This window comes from Martes martes, assembly GCF_963455335.1.
Source record: "Martes martes genome assembly, chromosome: 2".
NCBI classification, from domain to species: Eukaryota; Metazoa; Chordata; class Mammalia; order Carnivora; family Mustelidae; genus Martes; species Martes martes.
This window is the reverse complement of record NC_137889.1, coordinates 35,514,757-35,532,468: the sequence shown is the minus strand read 5'-3', so window position 1 is coordinate 35,532,468 and position 17,712 is coordinate 35,514,757. Positions and strand designations below refer to the sequence as shown.

The 17,712-nt window shown below is 33.2% G+C and overlaps 1 protein-coding gene across 1 annotated transcript in view; it reads right to left on the bottom strand.

Moving 5' to 3' along the window:
* The window catches only part of ADAM2 (ADAM metallopeptidase domain 2), a gene marked incomplete at both ends in the record, with an annotated part of 147,186 nt that overhangs the window by 22,937 nt on the left and 106,537 nt on the right, over nucleotides 1–17,712 (bottom strand). Inside the window, 2 exons of the mRNA XM_080797335.1 lie at nucleotides 7,226–7,409; nucleotides 14,193–14,298. Coding sequence (XP_080653461.1) covers nucleotides 7,226–7,409; nucleotides 14,193–14,298 — 290 coding nt within the window. The remainder of the gene's footprint in view (nucleotides 1–7,225; nucleotides 7,410–14,192; nucleotides 14,299–17,712) is intronic.

Here is a 17,712-nt window from a genome sequence, read left to right as displayed (position 1 = left end):
AGTCCTGCATTGGGCTCCCTTCTCAGAGGGAGTCTGCTTCTCTCTCTACCTCTCCACCCTGCTCCTGGTCTTCCTCTCTCTCTCTCTCTCTCTCTTTCATGTACTCAAATAAATAAATAAAATCTTTAAAAAATACATCTGAAAGATGCTCTGTTTAACTCCTACAGCCTAGGTAAATAAAGAAAAATGTTCATATTAAAGATTTTCCATACAGCCCATTAAAAAAAAAAAAGTAAAACAAGAATAAAACTGGAGCTCTCACAATCCCAGATTTCAAAATATATCACAAAGCTGTAGTGATCAAAAGAGAATGGTACTGGCACAAAAATAGACACAGAGATCAATGGAACAGAGAGCCCAGAAATAAACCCATAATTATATGGTCAATTAATCTTCAACAAAGGATGCAAGAATATGCAATGGGAAAAAAGTATATTCAACAACTGGTGTTAGAACTGAACAGCTGCATGCAAAAAGAAAAAAAAATGGCATCCATAAAAGATTAGTACAGAAATATATAAAGAAATTATATAATTCAATACCACAAAAACAAATAATCCTATTAGAGAATTTGCAGAAGACATGAACATTTATTCAAAGAAGACATCCAGGTGGTTAAGAGACACATGAAAAGATTTTCAACATCACCCATCATCAGAGAAATGCAAATCAAAACCACAATGAGATATTACCTCATATGTGTCAGAATGGCTAAAATAAAAAACACAAGAAACAGGGGCACCTGAGTGACTCAGTGGGTTAAGCCTCTGCCTTTGGCTCAGGTCATGGATCTCAGGGTCATGGGCTCGAGCACCACATCAGGCTTTCTGCTCAGCAGGGAGACTGCTTCCCCCTCTCTCTTTACCTGCCTCCCTGTCTACTTGTGATCTCTCTCTCTGTCAAATAAATAAATAAAATCGTTTTTAAAAACTCAAGAAACAAGTATCTATTAGGATGTGGAAAAAAAGGAATGCTTGTGCACTGATGGCAGGAATGCAAACTAATGGAGCCACCACGGAAAACAGTACGGAGTTTCCTCAAAAAATTAAAACTAGAACTACCATATTATCCAGCAATTGCACTACTGGATATTTACTCGAAGAATACAAAAGCACTAATTGGAAAAGATGTATGTCCCCTATGTTTATTGCAGCATTATTTACAATAGCCAAATATTGGAAAGAGCCCAAATATCCCATCAATGGATGAATGGATAATGAATATGTGATATATTTATATACTAGAATATTAGTCATAAAAAGAACAAAATCATGCCATTTGCAAAAACATGGATTAGAGAGTTTAATGCTGAGTAAATAAGTCAGTCAGGGAAAGACAATACCTTATGGTTTCACCATAAGTGGAATTTAAGAAACAACAACAACAAAAAAGGCAAACCGAAAAAATAGACTCAACTATAGAGAACAGACTGATGGTTACCAGAGGTGGATGGGTGAAATTGGTGAATAAAACACACACACACACACACAGTGAGAGACAGAGAGAGAGAGAGAGCTGACATAACACTCAATGATGAGTTAAAATTTTTTCTTTAAGATCTGGAACAAAATAAAGATGACTGTTTTCATGGCTTCTGTTCAACTTGGGACTGGAAATTCTATCTAGAACAATAAAAAGAAATAAAAGTATCCCAGTTGGGAAGAAAAGAGCATAATCATCTTTTTCCAAACAACATTATCATATTTGTAGAAAACCATAAACTACACACAGAGAGATACACACAATATTAGAACTAATAAATTCAGCAAAGTTGCAGCATACAAAATCAAGACATAAAAACTGGATGCATTTCTACACACAAAGGGTAAACTTTCTGAAAAGGGAATGAAATTATCAGTTCCGTTTATAATAACATCAACAAGAATAAAATACTTAGGAATAAATTTAATAAAGGGTATAAAAGATTTGTACACTGAAAACTACAAAACTCTCATGAAAATTATTAAAGAAGACACAAGTGGAAATGTATTCCATATTCAATGATTGGAAGACTTAGTATGGTTAGGGTGTCAATACTACTTACTTAAAGTGAAATGCAGATTCAATGCAATCCTTATAAAATCCCTTGGGTTTTTGTTTATCTGTTTTGCAGAAATAGGAAAACTCATTCTAAAATCATTATAGCATCAAAGGACCACAAATAGCTAAAAAGATCATTCAAATTTAATAAAAAGTTGTGTAATTAATAAAATGTAGTACTGACAAAGACAGCCATATTGACCGATGGAAAGGAATAAAGAGTCCAAATATAAAGTCTTGGATATATGGTCAAATGCCTTTCAGTAAGGCTGCCACAGAAATTCAATGGGACAAAAAAAAAGTCTATTTAATAAGTGATGCTGGAAAAACTGGATATCCACATAAAAAATAAATGAACAAGGACCTTTACCCTACACCATAAATAAAACTAACTATAAATGTATTCTAGGCCCAAACATAAGTACTAAAACTATAAAACTCCTCAAAAAATACTGGGGAAAAGTTTCATGATGTTGGGTTTAGAAATGATATCTTGAATATGGCACAAAAAGCACAGGCAAAAAGAAAAAAGAAATTGGATTTCATCTAAATTAAAAACTTTTGTGCATCAAAGGACACTATCAACTGTTAAAAGAATACCATGGATTGGGAGAAAATATTTTCAAATCATATATCTGATTAAGATTAATATTTAGAATATAAAAAGAACTACTAAAACTCTCAAAATTCAATTATTTTAAAATGAGGAAGGACTGGGAATAAACATTTCTCTAAGAAGATATTCAAATATCCAATATACATATAGAGAGATGCTCAACATCACTAACCATTAAAGAATAAAAATGATAATGAAGTACTACTTCATACTTATTAAAATGGCTATTATAAAAAAATGAAAAGAACAAATGTTGGTGAGGATGTAAAGTCATTGCAACCAGTTTGGGAGTTCCTCAAAAATTAAACAGAATTGTCATATGATCCAGAAATTCCTCTAGGTCGATAATCAAAACAAAACAATATAAACAAAACAATCAAAATCTGAACAGAGATTTGTACACCAATAGAGGTAGAAACTTTATTTACAACAGTCAAAAATGAAACAAACCAAATATCCATTTACATATAAGAGAATAAGCAACATATGCTCTAAACATGTAATGGAATATTATTCAGACTTAAAAAGGAATGAAATTTTGATAAAGCAACAAAATGGATGAATTTATGTCAGGTGAAATAAATGAGACTCAAAATGATAAATACTGGGGTGCCTGGGTGGCTCAGTGGGTTAAAGCCTCTGCCTTCAGCTCAGGTCATGTTCCCAGGGTCCTGGGATTGAGCCCCACATTGGCCTCTGTGCTCAGCAGGGAGCCTGCTTCCTCCTCTCTCTCTTTGCCTGCCTCTCCATCTACTTGTGATCTCTATCTGTCAAATAAATAAATACAATTTTTAAAAAAAGGATAAATACTGTATGATTCTACTTGGATTAGGTACCTAGAATATGCAAATTTATAAAGACAGAAAGTAGAATAGTGATTATCAGGGCTGTGGGGAAGGCTCATTGGAGAGTTATAGTTTAATGTTTACAGAGTTTCAGTTTATAATGATGAAAATTTTCTGGAGGTGGATAGTAATGGTGGTTGCACAACAATGTGAATGGACTTGTGCTGCTGAACTGCACACTTGAAAATGATTAAGGGGGTAAATTTTATGCTATGCATGTTTTACCACAAAAAGTAGTATGTATTTTATATTTGGTTAAAAACTAAGAGAGGAAATGCAGTCACTAAACTCATTGTGAGAACAGTATATACTGGTATTTATAGCAAACAAGGGCATTCTAAAAGACAATATACTGTTTGTTAATATATGGGGAATATACAGTCTAAACAAATTGAATTATTTTCCATGTTTGAAAGGGTGGTGGGAAAGCAGAATATTTATTTAATACACACTATAATGTGATTAAATGTAAATAAAATGCAAGATAAGTCAAATAAATCTAGACAGAAATGTTTTGAAAAATATTGAAATGCATTTATTATAATAAAAAAGCAATTTGGGGAGGAGGGGCAAGATGGTGGAGAAGTAGGAGACACTATTTCAACTGGTCCCCTAAAGTGATCTGAATATCTACCAGAACACTCTGAACACCCATGAAATCAGCCTGAGACGTAAGATTATACACTTCTGGATCTCTATGGGGACAAAAGACATCAGTGGAGAAGTAAACTGGGAGTGGGAACACTCGGACTGATATTGGAGGATAAACAGAAGGGGGAGGGAGCCACCAGAAGTGACCCCTTGGAAAGTATACACCAATACAAAAGTTCCCTGTGATTGGGGACCAAAATTAACTTTCATTGATTAACCAGAGTCTCGTTAAAAGCACTCAAAAAGAACAAAAGATCTTAAGGGGCAACTGGTGGAATCGGGTGGTCACAGGCAGGGGCCTAAGACCACATTCCCAGCATGGTCACTGCCAGTGACCACCCATGCCAGAGAGAACCACCCAGGCAGAACCTCAAGTCCGTGGTCCCTGAGCCAGGGGTTTCCCACTGCTTGCACCACTGCTCAGGCTGGGCGGACTCCTGCCCCCACCTTGGATAGCATGGTGTGGGCGCCAGCCTGAGATCTCTAGGATCACAGCCTTCCATGACCACCGGCAGGGTCTGAACACTCCCAGCCTGTGCCAGAAAGAACCCTGCATGATCTCTGGTTGGGATCCCACTGTGACAGCCTTCTGTGACCTGCATGACCACTGGGCTAGGAGTACCCGGCATGGGCCTGGACTCCAGACAGCAGTCCCCGCAAAGGCAGCCACCAGAAGCAGGCTCCCCAGACCCACTGGGGGCCTCAGGTGACCACTGGACATTGGCTGGGGGTGTGCATCACCTGTGGGAGGTTGCATTGTTCAGAGGAGTTTGCAGAGGAGGAGTCTGTGTGTTCCGGATCACCAAGTGGGGAACAGTCTGAGGTTTCTCTCCGAAGTGGAGATCTGGGTGCAGACAAATTCTTTCTTTGCTCTGACCCTCTGAAAAGCCACAAAAAGCCACCAAAAACCAAAAACCTCCACAGAACAAAAGCATGAAAAATCAGTTTCCACAGAGCCCAGCCCCTTGATAACCTGCAGGATGATTCAACCCAAGCAAGACTGACGGGAGAACAACACGGCAGGCCCCTCCCACAGAAGACAAACCAAAAGAATGAGAGAAAAGCCACCACAGGGTCCCCATAAAACTATAAAACCCCAACATTATGGAAAAACAATATATTAAGCTCCCAGTATTGTATATTTCATAGATACAACTTTTTTTTTAATTCGTTCTCACTATTCTTATTCTCTTAATTTTTTTTAGCCAACTTGCAATTACAACTAGAGGTTTAATACAACATATTCCATAACATTTTAATTTGAACTTTTTTCATTCACATACCTGTGTTTCCTTTTCTTTCTTTTTAAAAAATATACATATAGATATCAGCTTCAAGGTAATCCTTTTTCCCTAGTCAATACTACCCCTATATACAAACCAATTTTAATTTCCCTTTATCTCTGGAAAGTTGAGTCCTTTAACAAAAATATCAAGATACACTCAGGAAGAACCAAAATATCTTTCCTCACCCACATCAAGGATTAATAACCACCTCTTATCTTATTCTTCTGTCAGCATTTCTGTGTATTTGTTTTTGTTCTGGTGTTATATAAATCTTATTCTTGGGGTTCATTGTGGCTGGGTTGTTCTTTTTTTTCTTGTCATTTACATTTGTTGGTCTTTTTGTTTGTTCATTTTTGTTTATATACCTTATAAATCTTACTTTGGGGGCTCATTTTGACTGGGTTTTCTCTCTCTCTCTTTTTTTTCTCTTTCTCTCTTTTTTTCATTTTTCTTTCTTTTTGGTGGTGACTTCTAATTGCTCCGAAAATTTCCAGGATGCACCTTGCCTGGATCGTGGTTGATATATTCAGCTATACATCCCCTCGACCACCTCTCACCAAAATGACTAGGAGAAGGAATATCCAACAGAGGAAAAATTCAGAGACTGTGCCCTCTGCCACAGAACTACTGGATATGGACATAAACAATATGTCAGAAAGGGAATTCAAGGTAACAGTTATCCAGGCAATGGCTAGGTTGGGAAAAAACATTAGTGACAACATAGAATCTCTAAGGGCAGAAGTGAGGGCTGACCTGGAAGAAGTTAAAAATGCTATCAATGATATCCAATCTAATCTAAATACTCTAACAGCTAGGGTAACCTGAGACAAAAGATAGAATTAATGATCTAGAGGACAAACTGATAGAGAAGAAGGATCAGGAGGAGGCCTAGAACAAACAGCTTAGAAGCCATGAAAACAGAATTAGGGAAATAAATGATGCCATAAGATGTTCCAACATCAGAATTATTGGGTTCCCTGAGGAGGTGGAGAAAGAGAGACTAGAAAATATAGTTGAACAAATTCTGGATGAAAATTTCCCCAGTCTGGGGAATGGAACAAGTGTTTGTGTCCTAGGGGCAAAAGGAACCCCCCAAGATCAATGAATCTAGAAAGGCCTCCAGACACTTGATTGTGAAATTCATGAATAATTTTAGACAAGAAGTCCTAAGGGCAGCCAGGGGGAAGAGATTCCTTACATACAGAGGAAGGTCCATCAGAATAATGTCAGACCTGTCCATAGAAATCTGGCAAGCCAAGAAAGGGCTGGCAAGACATATTCAGGGCACTAAGTGAGAAGAACATGCAGCCAAGAATACTTTATCCAGCAAGGTTGATATTCAAAATGGATACAGACATAAAGAGCTTCCAAGACTGGCTAGGTTTAAAAGAGTTTGTGACCACCATGCTGGCACTACAAGAAATATTAAGAGGGAGCTCTATAAAAGAAGACAGAACCCAAGAGTAACATAGAACATAGAAGAGAAATTTATAGAGACAATCTATAGAAACAAGGATTTCACAGGCAATATATTCAACAAATATACATAATTTCCATGAAAAATATATGAAATAGCCAATAAAATATTTATAGAAAAATAATCTGTGTGTGAAAGAAGATTTAAATTTTTTTCTTATTTTTAAAGTTTCTTTTTTTAATTTTTGAAATCAAATGTGCAATTAAATTATGAGAAAAATATTAAACATATATTTGAAAATAGAGTTTAAAATGTTAGGAATAAAATAAAGCAAATATTAGGAATTTATTTGGGAACAAAGGCCACATACCTTATTAGCACCACAAACAGTTCCTTCTTTTACCCACATCATTTCACCATCTCTAACACCATCTGGAAAATCCAAAGCAACACAGAGGTGTCCATTTATATTGGCATAAATAGTAGTGGCATTTGGAATTTTTATTATTTCTTCGTTTGTATGTTTACATATTAATTTTCCACACAGCAGATCCCTAAAATTTATGAATAATTGAAATCATTAGAATTTAACAAAAAGATACTATAATATCATTTATAAAGCAAAAAGATTTAGGTAAAGCATTTAAGGCATGCAAAAAGATGCATGCAATTAATTATAAAATAACAGAAAATGTATAAAGACCTTGCCTGCATTGTTAAAAATAACAATATTTTAATAATTTTTAACTATTTCACAGTTAGCCTGATCACTTTCTTGGTAACAATTCCATCACTCTTTTTTTTTTTTCAATTTTTAAAGATAAGCAATTCCAAACTTACTCCATTTTTAAAAATTGGTACAATTAATCTAATTATCAGCCTCATTGAATTTTTTTTCCCTGTTCAAACATAACACCTACTCTCAGAATTATGGATTCCAAATAGACAAGACATTGAGATCCACATTCAAAAAGCATTATATAATAAATACTAAAATAAAACCATGAAAGATATATCATAAAAAATAGTGCTGTAAAACACATAAAAAGTGATATTGTAATGAGAATATAAAAAAGTATTAAAAGCAAAAGAGCAATAATAAAATTTAAGATGGACTTTCCAAGAAAAATAATGACCAAAAGATTACTGAATGGGAGATTCATAAAAGAAATAAATTGTCTTCCCACTCTATATGCAGAGAAAATATCTTTCAAAATGAAACATGGCATTTTCAGATAATAATTAAGAAAATTTATCACCAGCAGCCCTGAACTAAAGAAAATATAAGCCAAGTTCTTCACACTGAAAGAAACTTACCCTAAATGGAAGTTTTGCAGAAGTACAAAATGTATATAATTTTATCAGATTGAGGAAGTCTCTTTTTATTTCTAGTTAGATGATAGTATTTATCATAGGTCAGTGCTAGATTTTGTGATAAGTTAGACACAAAACCAAGAACACTGTGCTGATAAATGTAAATAAGAGGGTTATAAGAGAAAGGGAGATGATATATTTAAATCATCTATCCCCAAAACAAATATAAAACTGGTCAAATTAGTCAAAACAACCACTTCAGGGCTATAAAATCTGATCAACACCAAAAAAGTAGGAATCATTTATGAAAAGCTGCCATAAAATCAAGAATAGTGGGAGGTATGGTCTTTTTTGCTGAGTCTGCTCCTATGTCCTCTCCCAGTTGATGCTGTTATTTACCAGGGCTCAGGTGGCCATGAAAACATTTAAATTAAATGTCAGAGGAATGGTTCTAGATTTGGTGAAGAGAACAACAACAACAAAAAGAAAAACACACCTATCAACACTTTGAATAAAAATAGCCAATAAGGTCAGAAAAGAATGTAAAACCAGCAGCACCGTGAGCCCAAGATTGAGGTCCCAATTAGGGTTAGTGACAGATCAGACAGACACTAAAGGCATGATCCTGGAAATAATAGTTCCACAAAGGGTGGTGATAAACTCTCCTCATATCACATCACTAGCTGACAGGGAGGCTGCATTTCATATGCCAGAGCGACCTGAGAAGTACTGATGAGAAGTAACACCAGTGGGAACTTTAAATTTGCCTAAAATGTAAATGTGCTCCCCAATTACAAAGAAAAGCCCAAAGCCACATGGCTCTAGTGATAAATTCTATGAAATGAACAAAGAAAACATAATTCTACACAAATATTTATAGAAAGTGAAAAATCAATCAGTGTAAACCTCCACATTAATAAAAGAAAGGAAAAGAACCATATGCTCATTTCAATAGATGCAGAAAAAAAATTCAACAAACTACAACATCCATTCATGATAAAAACCCACAACAAAATAGAGATAGAGGGAACATACCTCAATATAATCAAGGTCATTTATGAAAAACCCACAGTTAATATCATCCTCAATGGGGAAAAACTAAGACCTTTTCTTCTCTAGAGTCAGGAACAAAACAGGCATGTCCACTCTCAACACAGTTATTTGATGTATACTGGAAGCCTAGCCACAGCAATCAGAGAGAAGAAGGAGAAGAAGAAGAAAAGAAATGAAAGAGAGAGAGAGAGAAAGAGAAACAAAGAAAAGGCATCTAAATTAGCAAGGAAGAAATAAAACTTTAACGATTTGCAGATGACATGATAATGTATAGAAAAGACCTGAGACTCCAAAAAACTGATAGTTCCAATACACAAATTCAGTAAAATCACATAATACAAAATCAAGGTACAGAAATCTGTCACATTTCTATACAAAAATAATGAAGCAGCAGAAAGAGAAATTAAGAAATTAAGGAATCGATCTCATATAAAATTGCACCAAAAACAATAACAGGAATAAACCTAATAATAATAAACCTAGGAATAACCCTAAAAAAGAAGTAAAAGGTCTGTACTCTAAAACTATAATATAAACATTGATGAAAGAAATTAAAGATGACACAAAGACAGTCATTCCATGCTCATGGATTGGAAGAACAAATATTGTTAAAATGTCCATATTACTCAAAGCAATCTACACATTCAGTGCAATCTCTATGAAAATACCATCAGCATTTTTCACAGAACTAGAACAAACAATCCTAAAATCTGTATGGAATCACAAAAGACCCCAAATAGCCTAAGCAAACTTCAAAGAGAAAAGCTGGAGGCATCACAATTCTGGACTTCAAATTATATTATGAAGCTGTAGTAATCAAAACAGTATGGTGCTGGCACAAAAACACATACATAAATCAATAGAACAGAATAGGAAACCCAGAAATGAACCCACAACTACATGTTCAATTAATCTTCAACAAAGCAGGAAGGAATACCCAACGGGAAAAAGACAGTTTTGTTAAGGAATGGTATTGGGAAAACTGGACAGCAACATGCAGAAAAATGAAAGTGGACCATTTTCTTACATGATACACAAAAATACAGAGTGGCTGAAAAACTTAAATGTGAGACAGGAATATCAAAATCCTGAGAAGAAAATAGGTGGTAACCTCTTTGACACTGACTACAACAACTTCTAACTACATATGTCTCCTGAGGTAAGGGGAACAAAATCAAAACAAAACAAAACAAAAACAAAAAACTATGGAGGCTTCTGCCTAGCGAAGGAAACCATCAACAAAACTAAAAGGCAACCTGCAGAATGGGAAAAAATATTTGCAAATAACATATCCATAAAGGGTTAGTATCCAAAATATATAAAGGACTGATATAACTCAACACTCAAAAAACAAATAATCCAGTTAAGAAATGGACAGAAGACATGAATAAACATTTTTCCAAAGAGGACATATAGATGGCTAACAAACATGTGAAAAGATGCTCCACATCACTGATCATCAAGAAAATACAGTGAGATGTCACCTCATATCTGTCAGAATGGCTAAAGTCAATTACACAAGAAATAATGGATATGTAGAAAGGGGAACCTCTTGTACTGTTGGTGGGAATGCAAACTGGTACAAGCCTCTGGAAAACAATGTGGAAGTTCCTCAAAAAGTTAAGTTATGATCCAGCAACTGCACTATTTGGTATTTACCCAAAGGATACAAAAATACTGATTTGAAGGGATGCTTGCACCCCTATGTTGTCAACAGCATTACCTACAGTATCCAAACCATGGAAATGGTACAAGATCCACTGACTAATGATTGGGTAAAGAATAAGTTATATATATATATATATATATATATATATATATATATATATATATATGAATGAATGGAAAATATTACTAAGCCATAGGAAATAATGAAATCTTGCCATTTGCAATGATGTGGATCAAGCTAGAGTATTGGGCTAGGTGAAATAAGTCAATCAGCAAAAGACAAAGACCATATGATTTCACACATATATGCAAATTAAGAAACAAAGCATATGAGTATAGGGGAAAGAAGAGAGAGAGAGAGAGGAAAACCAAGAAACAGACTCTTAATTATAGAGAACAAACTGATGGTTACCGGAGGGGAGGTGGGTGGAGGGAGATGGGTTAAATAGGTGATGGGGATTAAGGAGTGCTCTTGTGATGAGCATCAGGCGTTGCATATAAGGTTGAATCACTAAATTGTATACCTAAAATGAATATACTGTATGTTAACTAGAGTTTAAATAAAAACTTAAAAAATTAAGATTTTAAGACCTTAAGTTAGATTAACAAAAGTAAATGATGACTCCTGTAGAGTCATCACTATTTATGTTTTTTAAGGTATATGCAGTATTTTAATGAAATGGATATCCTGAAAATTATGTCTGGTGGATAATGTGAACATCTATTTATAGTAGATGTTATACCATAAAATTTTTATTTGGCTTATGAATAGTTTTGGAGGTCTCCAAATTCCACACACCCACTGAAATATCAGAGGATTCAACAAATTGTCCTGCACCAAAAGTAGGAAGGGAGACAAAGACCAAACAAAATATATACAACATGTCCTAAAAATAACATCCTAATCAGCAAAATCTTAGCAATGATGAAAATAGAGATACCTTAGAGCAATTTCCTATGGCCTGACCTTTTCTGCCTTTGGGCAAAAAAGGAAAATGGAAAAGAGAAAACAGCTCTTGACATTCAGGTGTAAGTATTAATAGCAAGACATGAGAGCTGTTATAGACTGTTATAGACTGACTTGCTCTTATAGCTAGATCATCACGCATAACTGTTGAATATAAGCAATATCAACTTTAAGCCACGTCACTCTGTGACCATAAAGGATCAAGAAAAAGACAAACCTGTTCCATAAATTATGTCTTGAATATAGAGAGACAAGATATAAATGTTGCCCAAACAACAAAACTACCAAACATCCCTCTCACCTAGCTAATATGAGTGACTGTTGCTTATTATCAGTTACAACTTTAACTTCTCTCCAGTCTTCCTTATTCATATATAAGATTATAAGTACTTTGTGGTGTTTAATCAAAAATAAAATTATTTCTTTAAGTTCATGTTTTAAATACAGATATACATGAACATATAAGTAATTGTGTGATACATGTATGTGCATATATTACATGTATGTTCTAGCTCTGTTGACTAAGAAGGCTTAGAGGTAATGAAAGACAGTGAAAATAAGCACATTGGTGTCCAAATATTTATTTTTTAAATATCATTCTCTACTCAAATGAATATGGGCTACTTGGATAAATAGCTGAATCCAGAGTAGGGGTAAAACAGGAGCCTAGAACATTCTGTGCTAGAAAAATTTGGAAGTTCTTAAAGACTCATATACACTTTTGAAAATGAGAACACGGTGGCCAAATAAGAGACTCTCAGTAGCCAAACTGATACATTTGAAAAAGAATCAACATAAATAATAACAGTAATGTAATCTATGCTATTGAATAAAATAATAATTGCTGAGTCTGAACTGACATAAATAAATACATAAACAAACAAACAAATAAATATAGTGAAGGGAATACTTCCTACAGTACATTTCTAATTTAAAGGCAGAGTCAACAATGGAGTTAGAAATCATCAATGGATTTTAAACCTAGTGAGTCTAAGTTTGAAAGGGAACAGAGTATGTCCATGGTCTCAATATAATTTAACCTAAAATATCCAAGATTGAGAAAAATTGTCATGTACCCTTTAAAAATTGCACCAAGACATACATCACATCAGTAGTAGGAATGCCAAAATGCTTAATTTGAGTCTAATTATGAAAAATATCCATCAAAGCCAAATTGAGGGAAATCTTTAAAACAATTACTCCATAGCATTAAAAAAAAAAAAAAAAAGACCCATGGAAAAGAAAAAAATTAAAACAAAAAAATTCTAGATTAAAGCTTAAAAATATATTATGACTAAATGCAAATATATGACTGGATTAGTTACTGAAAAAGGCGAAATAACTCTAAATATTTCACTGAGACAATTAAAGAAGTTTTAATACGAACCATGTTTTATAGCTACAATATAGTTATGTAAGAAAATATCTTTATTCTCAGGAAAGACCCATGATTTATTTAGAAGTAAAGAAGGATAGTTTTCAATATTCTTTCAAATGGTTTAGGAAAATCATTTTGATGACATGAGAGGAAAGTTGGAAAAAACAGAAGGATAAATAAAACAAACGGAGAAAATGTAAACAATTGGTAAACCTGGGTAAAGATATATGGGGAATCTGTACTATTTACGCAAACTGGAAGTGTTTTACAGAACTTTTACTATCAAACCAATCTTGAAATCATATCAAAATAAAATATAATAACAGTAACATTCTAGATCTAATATATATATATAAATTAAAAGATTTAATAATTAACTCTCCTATAGTGCATACTATGTGTCAATCCCACTCTAAATATTTTCAATAGAGTATCTAAATTCCACACTGGCATTAGCCCAATGGTGTTAGTGGAATTAATATTCATATTTTACGTATCAGAAAAATGATGCACATTATCACACAAGTAGGTAAGCAGTGGGATTAGTATTTGAAACAAAGATGTGTGACTATAGAGCACATGTTTTAAACATAGTGCTTTACTTACTGGATAGTAAAAATTCATGCATTTTCATTTCATCACTGTAAGAATGCTCATCTTTTGTAAAATTAAAATGACAGTATGCAAAATAAGAATTTTAAGTTTTAATTGGTTAAGTCCACTTAACCAATGTTTTCAATGTACCTATATAAATAAAACACTAAGTGGGAAGGTACAAGGGATAAGTGAATATATAAGAAAGAACAGTATAAATATTCTGTATTAAAGACATTTATAATTTATGGTCTCACTTTTTGATCAAGTAAATTCTGATTACTCATAAGCTTAATTATCTTGTGCTATTTTCTAATTTAAAGCAATAAATAGAATTTCTCAGTTAAATTTCTTAAAGCATACTTAGTTTTACACTGTATGTATCCTGAAGAAGTTGAACCGCAGTTCCCAGATATATCAGCCTTAGAATTAAGATGAGTATAACACTCTTCAGGAGCAAATTCTGAATCTGAAAAAAAAAATGTGTGGTTAGCCATATTGAGCTTATATTAATTTAAAATAATTTATTAGTATATTTGAAATTCTGAAATTGTTCATAATTTATTATAGGAAATATGACCATAATATGTTGAAAACAAAATTAGATTTAAGATTACACAAAATCATTTCAATTAAATATTTAAAAATTGAAAGCAAGGTGCCTCATTAGTGCAGTAGGTAACTCATCAGTCTCATAAAAATTGAAAGCACTCTTGTCTACTATCCAAAAAGATATCTTAAATTTAACCATGGTGTACAGTTTATTTTGCTAATATTTAGTAAGTCTAGATATGATAAATGTATAAGAAACTAAAAATTGATTTATTGATCAAGAATCTATTTTGCATAAATGTCTTTTCAAGTCAGGCTATGAAATTAATATCTTATTTTTTCATCATATTTTCCTCAGACCAAAAAATCTTGGGGAGTCATAATTTTTACATTCACTATCCAATCCATGTACATGATGTGTTCAATTCTCAGAAGAGCTAACCTACTTAAAGAGCAGTTTATTTATTATAACTTCCATTAGTTCTACTGTAGTTGAAAGATTAGCCCAAAAATCTCTGATAGAAAGATTAATCTTGTGGTGCTGAAGAAAAACAGCACACCTAAGAGGATCACAATGGACACATCTGGATCTCTGCTGAAACTCCTACAGTCTCTATTGAACTGAAAATAAGCACTTTATTTTACCCCGGAGGTCATTTGCAAACCTGGTTATGGGTGAGAAGTCAAAATTACATGTTTAGCTAATGAACCAGGCCATTGATGGTAGACATAAAAATAGGCCAAAGTTGAAAGATCTTTATAGCTATAGTAATAAAACTGAAGATCCAAGGAGTCTCAACGTATAGTTTATTATCCCCTCAAAGCTTTTTCCTGCTTCTAAACATGTGAAGAACAGGAGATTAAGCCATAAGAGATTCTTAACTATAGGAAATAAACTGAGGCTTCCTGGAGGGGAGATCAATGGGGGAATGGGGGAATGGGGTAAGTGGGTGATGGGGACTAAGGAGGGCACTTGATAAAATGAGCACTGGGTGTTATATGCAACTGATGAATCACTAAACTCTACCTCCAAAACTGCTAATACACTATATGTTAATTAATTGATTTTAAATAAAAATGTTAAAAATAACAAAATAAAATATAAGGAGATGACTTCCATAAAGCAGTGTGGATTTTTCTGCCATTTCTGTATTGTGGTTACATATCTGCTAAGGGAAAGAGTCTCAGTAAATGTAACAACTCTCAGTTGAAAACCCTGAAGAGTTATGCCATAGAAACAACAGTGAACTAGATAGACTGAACTTTATTTAAACTCTAACCAAAGCTTAATACATATCAGTTTCTGATTTAATTAAAGTGATTAGTCTCTCATTTCATACACTTAACAGAAGAAAAAGATGGATAATAATAGTATCTATGCAAAAAGCATTTTGAATGAAAGCAGGCATTCAAAAAGGCAAAAATTGAAAAAGATGAAAAAAATTTCACTAGAAATGTGTCTATCATCAAGAAAAAAATAAGATAAAGATATCTATTTACATTAAAATAATTGAGAAAGAGAACAATGATATATATGTGAAAATTAATTACAAAGATATAAATATGCAAGACAAGTATCAAAAATAAATATATTAAATTAATTTTATGGAAAGATAATTAAATGCAAATTGAAATTTTAAGAAAATCTATATAATAATAAAGTATTTACACCAGATTTCCAAGAAACTCACAGAACATTAAGAAGAATTAAGCACACACATCCAAACATAATATGAAGACTGGTTTAAAAAAAAAAAAACCCACAGGGAAAATCCTGATGGTTCAGAAAAAAGAGACACAATTTGACAGATTTTCTTTAGAAAATGTGGAAACCATATGACAATAGAGGAACATCTTTAAAATGCTAATGGAGTAAGTTTCTAATTCAAGATGGCAACATAGGAAGATTCTGAACTCAACCTCTTCCATGGGCACACCAGATCTTCCCCTCTACATGGAAAAATTTCATCTCAAAAACACTAAAAACTAACTGAGCAACTCATACATACTGGGCAAAGGAGAAAAAAAAACCCTCTTAGAATTTGGTAGGAGAGGCTGAGGCACAGATGTCACGCCTGGCATAGTGATCCACAATCACTAAGAAATATAAAACCCAGAGCAATAACACAAACAAAGCTGAAGTGCCTATACCAACATCACAAAAATACACTAAAAAAAAAAAATTACTAAAGACAACCAAAGAATTTTGACAATGATAAGAGAATCAATCTGTGAAGAAAATATTAGTTATAAACATTTTCCCTAAGGAAAAAGCTCCAAAATCTACAAAATAAAAACTGGCAGAAGGAATAAACAAAAATAAAGCCTGATTTTTGTCAAATTTCAGTAATGGACAGAACAAAGAGATCAGTAAAGAAATATAAAATTAGAACACTAAAAGTGAACTAGAGCTAACATAATCTGTAGAACATTCTACCCAACAATAGCAGGAAACATATTCTTCTCCATGCATACGTGAGGCCAAGGCAGTTAAAGAAATTGAAAAGGACTGAAATCATATGAATTATGTTCTCTGAATATCATGGAATTCAGTTAAAAATCAATAATAAAAGTACATTAGGGAATGTACAAACATGCGAATTTAAAAACACACTCCTAAATAACCAAAGTACCAAAGAAACAAATCTCATGGGAAATTAGAAAATACTTCAAAATTAATAGGAATAAAATCATGACATACAAAAATTTATGAGTAACATTGAAAGCAGCATTTAGAAATTGATATCAGTAGATGTTGAAAATAGGAAAGAATATTTCAAATTAATAACCTAGAATTCCATCTTAAGATACTAAACAAAGAATTCTAAACAGAAGGAAATAAATAATATGATTTATAGCAGAAAACAATAAAATAAAAAATAGACAAATGACAGAGAAAATCAATGAAACCAAAATATTGTTCTTTGAGAAAATCAACAAAGCTGATGAAATTGAATTATTAATCAGGAAATTTCCTACAATGAAAAGGCTGAGTGCAGATGACTTCATTGGTAAATACAGCAAAATTTTCAGACAACTAATACATTACAGATTCTTCCCCAAAATATGAATAATGAATTGCATCATTCACTATGACTTATTAAAACAACTCAAGCCATTTCAAAAAAAAGAAAAAAAAAGATTAAAACAATATCTCTCACAAATATAGACATAAAAACTTCAAAAATCTATAGAATTTAAGAAACAAAACAAGTGAACATGGTGGGGGTGGGGGAAGAGAGGAAAACAAAGAAGTAGACTCTTAACTATAGAAAACAAACTGATGGCTACCAGAGGGGAGGTGGGTAGGTGGACAGGTTAAATACGTGAT